This window comes from Falco cherrug, chromosome 19 (assembly GCF_023634085.1).
Source record: "Falco cherrug isolate bFalChe1 chromosome 19, bFalChe1.pri, whole genome shotgun sequence".
Taxonomy (NCBI): domain Eukaryota; kingdom Metazoa; phylum Chordata; class Aves; order Falconiformes; family Falconidae; genus Falco; species Falco cherrug.
In genome coordinates, this window is record NC_073715.1 from 6,143,924 (window position 1) to 6,153,841 (window position 9,918).

Below are 9,918 nucleotides of genomic sequence, written 5' to 3' on the forward strand. Positions count from 1 at the left end.
GCCTGGGGGACGGAGGCAGGGAAGAAGGGAAATACGCCGAAGCATTTAATTCTTTCCAAAACTGGGATTCTGGGGGATGCCCCGATGCTTCTCCTGCCTCACGCCACGCGCCTCGCTCCTCTGGGCCCCTGGCATCGGGCTGGGGCTGCGGTGACGCTTCCAGCTGTCTTAATTTATTCTCAAGTGCGATGTGGGAGGAAGCGGGGAGTGTCTGACAAGCTTCCCGAGCCGCCGGACTTGCTTCTTTTCTCTCCTGTATATAATAACCTTTTTAAGTATAAGTAAAGAATTAAATAATGTCCACTTTTGTATTTTTGTCTCCAGATAGGGAGGGATATTTTATACGTTTTTCTCTACCTGTAAGCAGTAGTTTTGTACAAAATTGCTCCTTCCCACCCCTTGCTCCCACCAGGTCGTGTTCTTTGTAGGCTGGTTTGTACCCTTCCCTCTCCCCTCCGTGTGTTTTATACCAAGTTCATTTACTACCTTTTTCTATCTTTTACTGCAAGTAAAGATCCGAGGAGAAAAAAAAAAAAAGTAACGTTATCTTTTCTCTTTTTGTGCATGTGTTGTGATTAATAAGCATGAGCCGTGAGCTGGATCCCTGCTCCAGGAGCCGGAGCGTTGCCGGTAGCGAGCAGCCCTGGCTCGGGGGATGCTGCTTTTGCTAATTCACCTTCTGGGTAAATTAAATCGCTCTCGGCAGGCGCGGGGCTCGCAGTGCCGGGGTGGTTTAGCCTGGTTTAATGGAGGAAGGAGCCGGAGGTGCTGCGAGCTGGAGTTAAAAGGTCTTTGCAGTTGCGTGCTGGGTGTTATCGCCTTTGGTTTTCCTGCTTTCTGGAGCCGGAGGTGGTGAGCTGGGGACAGGGATCCTGTCCCAGTGACCTGCTTTAGAGCTTCGGCCCTTCCCACCCCGGGGAAGGCGCTTCCAGCCCCTGCCACCCCGCTCCGAACAGTAGCCCTGGGCTGAAAGAGCCCCTTACAATGTCCCGGGAACAAAATCAACAAGTGCCTTGTTTTCCTTGGCTCCCACCTCCCAAAAAGGCCGGGGAGAAAATGGCCTCGTCAAAGGCGGCTTGTGCCGTGCCTGTGCCGGCACCGAGGAGGCTCGCGGCTCCTGGCCCTCTGCGGCCACCAAAAATGCATTCAGCATTTATTCCTGCCCTTCTTTCTGGCTTATTAATAGAATAAATCATATTGCCCGGCCAGCCCAGTCTGGGGATTTTCAGGTCATATTGACTTTTTCCTCCTTCCTGTATCCTTATTCCTAGACATGAGTGAGATTTCTGCCCGATATGTCCAAAGAGCCGGTTATTGGCGTCTCTGACATTCCTGACAAACACACACGCGGCTTCTGTAAACACCCGCGTTGCCGTCTCCCACCCCGGGGCTCAATGCTCCATTCATCTGCTCCCAAAGCTGTGCCTGGAAGTCGGGAATTGCCTCCCCTGCTCCATGTGCTAACGAGCTTTTATAGCTTGGATGCGTCCAGAAGCCCTTATGGCGCGATTTGCATCCCCCCGGGCCCCCCCGAGGCGGGGGGCTGCAGGGGCCTTCGGGCAGAATCCTGCGGGTGCTGGGGTGGGCGCGAGGGGCAGCACCGTGGGATGGGGAGCTGGTGCTTCTCCCAGCTCTTTGGGAGCGATGCTCCATCATCCACACCGGAGCATGACGTGCCCTCGCAGAGGCGCTGGCTGAAACCCCACACGGGTCGTTGCCGGAAAGAATCGGGTTTGTTTCCGTCCCCCCGCAGCGGCGCAGTGCTTCCTGCCCCGGGGACCCCTCTCCATCCTCCCCCCGCTCCAGGCATCCCTCCACGCTCCCAGGAGGAGGAAAACGAGCTCTGTCTGCTGAAAATTCACGGTTGTCCCTTTTTCCCGGCTCCCCGGTGTGGCCGGGCTTGGTGGGACCCCCCAGCAGCCCCCCAGTTCCCACAGCAGGTTCCGACGCTGACCTGGAGCGGGTGGGATCCAAGAGGGAGCGAGCCGGGGCCGGGGGGCCTCAGGTCATCCCGATGTGACGCCTCAGTGGAGAACTGGGTTTGGTGGGCAATGGGTGACTGTCCATCGGTGTGGGTCGAGGATGGGCCGGGACCTTCTCCTGGACCACTGGGCCACCTCTGCTGGGGCTTCCCGGGCAGAGGGGCTTCTCTCCGTGGAAGGTGCAGGCTTCCTCCCAGCATCTCCCACTGCTGGTGGAGCTCTGGCCACCAGAGCCCTGGTGGAGCTGCTCTCCCTCCTGGTGTGTTGGCACCGCGTTGGCCCATGGGTGAAGCGCGCGGCTCCGGCGGCAGCTCTGGGGTCTGCTGGCTCCGGGACCCTCCAGCCAAGGGCAGGACCCAGACCAGGGGGCTCTTGGACCACCAGGAGATCCCTCATGGGGCCGGTTGGGCGCCACCATCAGTAGCTCAATGTCCGTATGGATGGTTGAAGGACCAGGGAGGAGGCAGCGCTGGGCGTTTTGATGCCCAAGCGTGGACACGGCGTGCCGGGCATCCCGGGGGTCTTCCCACCCCAGGAGACCCTCTCCCGGGCATCCCACCGCAACCCCTCACCCCAAATCCCACCGGCAAAGCGCATCCCCCTGGGCGCAGAAGGTGACACGGTGACGAGCGTCGGTCCATTCCCACCCCTTCCATGCTGAATTCCATCAGGGCTGCTATAAAAAAAATAAATAAAAAATAAAAAAGGGGGGGGGGGCGGGGGGAGAAGCCGTTTGGGACAAAACTGCCCTTTGTGGCTGCAGCGGCCGCGTGTTGCGATTGGCATCCGCATTGTTGGGTAAACTCGGTCCAGCCGCTGCCGCGGGATAATGAGGCGAGACCCCGAGCCCCAGATTTACGGTGTGTGCGGACACAGGCGCCCTTGTGCCGGGGGGGGGGGGCGGGGCGGGGGGGGGACCCACACATCCCCGGGCTCCAGCCCCTGCACCCCAAAAGCAGGGGGGTGTGCACTGGGGGTCGCTGGCCCCCGAGCCCCGACGGTGGCTGGGGAGGGGGTTCCCATCCGAGCTCTGGGCGCTGTTGGGGTCCCCCGCGCCGATGTGGGGGGGACGCAGCTTTGGGTGCGATTCTGGGCATTTAGGGACCTGGCCAGGGGTTAATCCTGACACCCCGGTTGCCCCCCCATCTCTGATTTCCTGGGGTGCTGGATCTGCTTTGGGGGGAGCTTTGGGGCTCCCCTCCCAGCGTGGGCTCCCCAAATGCCCCCCCTCCCCGCTGCAGCCGGGGGCCTGCGCAGCTCAGAGCCGGGCAGGATTGGGCCCGGCCAGCGACCCCCGCTCAGCCCACAGGACCCCAGCCCCACTGCGGGCTGACTGAGCCCTGACTCAGTTTCCCCTCTTGCCCCCCATCTGCCACCAGCTGGGGGGGGCCAGGGACAAGGACACAGCCCCTCTCCTTGTCCCTGTCCCCCCAGACGCCCCCCCCCCCCCCCCCCGCCAGTTCTTGCTCCCCAAAGCAGCCAGTTCCCGGGGGGGCTGCACACTCCACGACACTCCTGATCGTAATTTCTTCTAACGAGGGGCCCTGCCCAGGGGTCCCCCCAAACCCCCCCACCCCGCTAATCCCTCCACTCCTGCCGCCTCATTAGGCAGCACGACCCTGCTGCTATTTTTCCGCTCTTTTTCCAAAAAAAACCAAACCCCAACAAACCCCCCAGCCCCCCCAGCCCCATCCCACCCCGAGCCCGGTCTCCGTTCAAGCCGCGGGACCCTCGAGCCGGCCCCCGTCAGAAACGTGGCTTTTAGGGGGTTTTTGTTGGATTTTTTTTTTCTGATTTATTTAATTTTTTTTTTCTTTCCCCATTTTTTTTTTTTTTATTTTCCGGCATCCTCCGGCCGGGGACACAGAGGGTGGCTTTGTGCCGGCTGCAGGACACCGCGGGGAGCACTCGGGGCTCTGGCTCCTTGCCACCCCAAATAGGTGGCCTTTTTTTTTGGGGGGGGGGGGGGGGGGAGAAACCTGACATCAAAGGATGCTGAATCCCTCACTATTCCCTCCCCCACTCCTTGCTCCAGCCGGAAAAAAGGGGGTGAAACCCCCTCCTGCACTTTGGAGTTAGGAGCTGGAGTGGCTTTGGGGGGGTCCCTGATGCCAGAGCTGGAGCTGTACCCCAACAGCGCTCAGCCCCGCCTGGGTCTGGGGGTGACTTTTGGGGGCACCCCCTGGGGTGGGTAATTCAGGGTGTGGGATGGATAATTTGGGATTTGGGATGGATAATTTGGGGTCTGGGATGAATGCTTTGGGGTTTGAGGTGGATCATTTGATATTTGGGATGGATAATTTGGGGTCTGGGATGGGTAATTTGGGGTTTGGGTCGATAATTTGGGGTCTGGGGTGGCTAAAGGGGGGGGGTGCTGCAGCAGGGGTGGGCTTTGGGGTGCTCCGAGCAGCCGGGGGTTCCCAGGAGGCTGGGGATATATCCCCCTCCCCAGTGGTCGGTGACCCTGTATCTCAGCCAGCCCCCCCAGCCCACCCCCGTGGCCCATCGAACCGAGAGCTGGGGGGGTCAGGTGGGCACTGGGGGGAGGCAGCCCCCAGGGGGGTGGGACCCCCGGGGCCGGATCCAGCGCACGGGAGGGAGACCCCCGGGGCCGGAATCGGGGTTTCTATTTCTGGCCATTTATTTAACCGCAGGCGGGCAGCGCGGCCGGTATTTATAGCTCCCGAAACACCCGCCGTGCCCCTCCGGGACAGATCCTGACCCCCGGCCACCGCCGCCGTTGGGCTCTGCCTGCGGGGACCCCGAACACCCAAAATCTGGGGTTTCGCCTTTATTCTGCATTTTTAGGGCGCTTGGTCCCAGTGTTGGGGGACAGGGATGGGGACAAGTGGGGACGGCGGTGGCAGAGCATCCCCAGCAGTGGATGGGGGGGGCAGCTGGTGATATCCCAAAAAAACCCTACCCCCCCCTTTTTATTTACACCCCAATAACGGAGGATCGAGGCCACATCCATCATTAACAAAAATAGGGCTTTTTGCGTCAGCTGTCCCAAACCGAGGGGCTTTGGCCCCAAAGCCACGGGGCTGGGATGGTTTTAATCCAGCCCCACCGACCCCCCGCGACACCTCGAAACCTCCCCCCGGCCCCACCGGCCGCTTTCCAGCCCTCATTAATTTGGGATAATTATCAGATGTCATTAGCAGGGGCGTGCGCCTGCCAGTGCCCCCCAGCCCTGGCACCAGCACCTGCAGCTTTGTTCCCTCTTTTTTTTGTTATTTTTGGGGGGGGGCTGGGGGAATGCCCCCCCCCCCAGCCCAGGAAGGTTTTGGTGTCTTGATATCCCAGTGCTGGGGGTTTCCCAGCCCCAAAGCTGGTCTTGCCCTGGGGATTCTCTGATGTTTTGTATAAGGGTTGTGCTGGGGGGGGTGTGTGTGTGTGTGTGTGTGTGTGTGTGTGTTGCTTCACCCCTTATTTTTTTTTCAGGCTCCTCCAAACTTTTTGGGGAGCTGATGTGCCCGGGGGTGGGGGGGCAGGGGATGACTGGGTGGCTGCGATTTAGGGCAAAACTCCTCATTTTTCGGGTGCAGCTTCACCCCAGGCAGAGCACGCCGGACCCCCAGCCCTCCCCCCACAAAACCCCCAACCCCCAAACCCCCGCCATGGTGCTGTTCCCCCGCCCCCCCCCCCGCGGCTCCGGAGGCTCAAAGGGGCCCTTTGTGCGGCTCTACCTTCCCAAAGAGTCGCCTTTTCATCCCAGCCTCCCGAGGAGGAGGAGGAGGAGGAGGAAGAGGCCGGCTTCGGGGGGCCTGAGCGGGGGGGAACCGTTTGACATCATCTCACAAAAATGCCGGCATCCCCCCCCCCCCCCCCCCCCCCCCCCCCCCCCCCCCCCCTCCCCGGGGCCCCCTGCCCACCTTTCCATGGGGGCCGGGGGCAGAAGAGCTCCCTGGGGGGTGTCAGTGGACAAAGGGGCTGTGTGTGAGACCCCCCCCCCTCCAAAAAAAAATATAAATGGGGGGAAAAAGGCCTTTTTGGGAGCATCGTGAACCCGGATCAGCTGCCGAACCAGCCGAGGGTGGATTCCCAGCAGAGAAGGGGCTGGGGGGCGGGGAATGGGGGTGAACTGGGATCTCAGTTGGGGGGGGGGGGTCTTGGGTGCTTATTGAGCCTGAAGCTGGCAGTGGTCACACCATCTGCTCCCAGATGTCCCTAGTCCCAGGTTTTTGGGGCAAATTCACCCCAAATAGTGAATTTTGGCTGGTGGGATGCTGGGTTTCCCGCTCCCCCCTTCCCCCCCAGGACTGACTTGGGGCTCAACCCCCATTTTGGAGGAGCCGAGCATCCCCCCACCCTGATATTAAAAATATAAAATTAAATAACAAGAAGTAAGGAGGAAAAAAAAAATTAAAAATGTCCTTTTTCTGGCGACACAGCCACAGCCAGGGAGGGGGGGACAAAGCTCCTTTCTGCTCCCCGTTCCCATGCCGGCCAGGGGAAATATTTGGGGGAAGGTCTGAGGTTAATAGGAGGTGCCAGCATCGAAAAATGGCATTTTTTTTCCCTTTTACTGAAAAATGCTCTTTTTTAAGAAAAAAATAAGGGGGGTGGAGGATGTCATCCCTGCCTGCCCCATAAAGCAAACAGCCGAGGGGGGGCTGGGGCTGGCAGGAAAGGGGGGTCCTGCTGTTTGGAGGCTATTTTTATGGGATTGAGGGTATTTTGGGAGATCTGCCAAAAAAATGGGGAGAAATGGGGCAAAATGGAAGCAAAACGGGGCAAAACCCTGGGTGGTTTTGAGCCTGAAGTTCTTGTTTGAAAATAAAAAGCAAAGTTGTTATTTTGGGGGGTAGAATCAGCTGTTTGGGGGGTTCCTGGGGGGGGGCTTTGGGGGGGGGGGTGTCAGGTAAAGGGCTCTATGTGAGGGTGGGGAAGGGCAAGGCTTTGCTGGGGCGGATGATGCTGGTGGCTGGTGGCATCATGGTGGGGATGGTCCCCGTGGCTGGTGGCATAGGGGGGACACCTCCCCTGGATGGTGGTACCAGGTGTGGACAGTCCCCTGAGCTGGTGGCATCAAGGTGGGGACAATCCCGCCGGAGAGGGAGAGTGGATGGGGACAACGTCTCGTATCAGGGTAGGGACAGTCCCAGTGGCTGGTGCCACCAAGGCAGAGTGGTGGCATCAGGCTGAGATGAGCATCCTGGCTGGTGCCATCAGGGTGGTGACGACATCCCCAGCACCCACCATCAGGATGGGGACATTCTCCCGGGGGGGTGGCAGCAGGGTGGGGACAATCCCCAGGGTGGGGACATCCCTTTGGGGTGGCAGCATCAGGGCAAGAGTCATCCCTGCCCGATGACATCCCGGGCCTTGCAGTGGTGATGGCGGTGGTGATGGTGGTGGTGATGGTGGCGGTGGTGGCAGTGGTGCTGTGGTGGCAGTGGTGGCACTGGTGGTGCCAGTGGTGCAGTGGTGGCGATTGTGGTGGTGATGCCGGCGGCAATGGCATGGCCGATGGTGATGGTGGCAGCAGTGGCGGTGGTGGCACTGGTGGTGGTGATGGCGATGGTGGCAGTGGTGGCACTGGTGGTGATGGTGGCACTGGTGGCACTGGTGGCGCTGGTGGCACTGGTGGCACTGGTGGCAGCAGAGCCCCCGGGGCGGGCAGAGTTAAGCCGCTGCTCTCATTCCTTCCACTCCCGCCACACGAATTCCTGAGCTGACTTGGATGTTTCCCTGTGCTTCCCTGATCGCCTTTCCAGAGCCGAAATGGGGAAAAACCGGGAAAGTGCCTGAAGATGGGACTCGGAAAAGGGGGGACAAAATCAAAACGATGGGGTTGAGGGTTTTTTTGGGGGGGTCAGGGCTACGCAATGAGGTTTGGGTTAAAAAATTCCCAATTTTGGGCCACCTGCCCCGGCTGGGTGACACCTCAACACCCGCCCGTGCCGGGAGAACCAGCGGCTGCCAGGGATGGTGGGAACCCGCGGAGCCTCAGCCCCTTTGGGCACTTATTGTGGGGGGGGGGGGTGGGATGAAAGAGACCCCGAGGAAGGTGCCCCCCACCCTGTGCCCCTCACCCGGAGCCGGGGCGCGGGGGGATGCTCCATCCATCCCTCCATCCCTCCATCCCTCCATCGCCGGGCTCTGCTGAACCGCGGAGCTGCCAGTGAGGGCGGTGGCCCCCCGAAAAGCGGGGAGGGGGCGGGGGGGGGGGGCAGCCATCGCGTTGTTATTTACTCCCAGCCCCATTTTCCAGTGGAAAGCAGCGACCAGAGCCAGGTCCTGGCCCCGCTCCCGGGTGTGATCCCCGGCCAGAGCCGGCCGCCACCAAGGGCCGAGCAGGGGCTCCTCCACCTGCTCGGCAGTGGGACCCCCCCGCACCCCCCAGGATGCAGCAGCGAACGGGCTTTGCTCCTCTTACCAGCTGGGGAAACTGAGGCACGGGGGGGGCTCATGGAGCAGAGCAGGAGTGCCCCCCACCAGTACCGGGGGGGTCACCCACCACCTGCAGAGCATTTTGGGGGTGGGGGGTGGGGGGAAGAGGGGTGCAAAGCAGATTTGGGGGGGGTCTGGCTCACTCACTGTGGGGTGGGGAGGGTCAGCTGGAGCTGCCGTGTCCCCACGACAGCCTGGGGAGTTGTTTTTGGCCGAGTCGCCGGTGCCCCGCGGCAGCACCGGTAACACACGGGCTTTGTCCGCCGTGGCCTCCCGGGAGGCTCCGGGGCAGCGGGGGGCTGGGGAGGATCTGGGGGGCTGGGGAGGATCTGGGGGGCTGGGGAGGATCTGGGGGGCTAGGAAGGATCGGGGGGGGGGGGGGCAGCTGCAGCGGAGATGCCCCGTGGCTGCAGCGAGGGGTTGGCTCGGCCATGGCTCCGTGCCGACCTTCCCGCTCCGGCCGCCCCCAGCCCCAGCCTCCGCCGGGTCCATCCCGCCCTGTCTTCATCCGTCTGTCTGTCCATCCGTCCATCCCTCCATCCATCCATCCCTCTGTCCATCCATCCGTCCCTCTGTCCATCCGTCTGTCCCTCTGTCCACCCGTCCGTCCCTCCATCCCTCTGTCGGTCCGTCCCTCCATCCCTCTGTCCATCCATCCCTCCCTCCCTCTGTCCATCCATCCCTCCATCCCTCTGTCCATCCATCCCTCCATCCCTCTGTCCATCCATCCCTCTGTCCATCCCTCCGTCCCTCCATCCATCCTTCCATCTGTCTCTGCCCCCAGCCCCATCCCGACCCGCTCCCCCCTTCCCAGCCTCAGCCCACCCTTTCCCAATCAGGAGATGGGGGCAGCACCCCCCCCCCCCCTCCATGCCCAGTTGCAGCCCCCAGCTCCAGGGCAGGATGGAGCCCCCCCCGCCCCAGCCACTGACCCCCAATATCAGCCCCCTCCCCATTTATTTCCATGGAGTATTTGTGAGTGGCGGGTGGAAGGGGGACGGGGGGGGGGACACACTCTTGTGGGGGACCCCTTGTCAGGGACCCCCTTTCAGGTGCCGGGGGGGCACAGGGGGAGTGCGGCTGGGCCTGGGCTCACCAGCCTGGAGCTGCTGGGGCGGGGGGCAAAGCCCTTTTAAACGACCCCCCCCCCCACCTGACTGCACCCAGAGCCCTCCCCATCTGGGGCTGGCCTGGGGCTGGGATGTGTCATCCGTCTCCCCCCCCCCCCCATTTTGCTCTGGACCCCAAATGTCACTGGCCAAGGACAGCCACCTCACCCATCCCCAGTCCCACCCTGGTGGGGGTCCAGAGAGCCGGGGTGTGCACGTGGCAGGGGGGGCCAAGCCCCCCACTTTGGAGCTCAGCCCCCAGCTGGGAAGTGTGGGTGCCGCCCCAAGCCTACTGCAAAGACCCCACTGTGGCCCCCCCTGCTGCCTTGGGGTGCAGGGACTCCCCCGTCTTCCTGAACCCCTTCATTAGGGTCGGGGGAAGCCTGAGGGGGGCTTGGAAGGGGTCCTGCCCCTCCCTGCTCCTTGCACCC

The 9,918-nt window shown here is 61.9% G+C and overlaps 1 protein-coding gene across 1 annotated transcript; it reads left to right on the plus strand.

The window, feature by feature from the left end:
- Positions 1-479: 479 nt before the first annotated feature.
- LOC129734269 (collagen alpha-1(I) chain-like) lies at positions 480-2,631 on the plus strand. The gene has a single exon (XM_055697028.1). It carries the CDS (start codon positions 1,296-1,298, stop codon positions 2,598-2,600), a length of 1,305 nt encoding a protein of 434 aa, XP_055553003.1. The 5' UTR covers positions 480-1,295; the 3' UTR covers positions 2,601-2,631.
- Positions 2,632-9,918: the final 7,287 nt, after the last annotated feature.

Coding starts and splice junctions, on each gene's coding strand:
- LOC129734269 (XM_055697028.1), top strand. CDS start 1,296: ATGTCCAAAGAGCCGGTTATTGGCGTCTCTGACATTCCTGACAAACAC.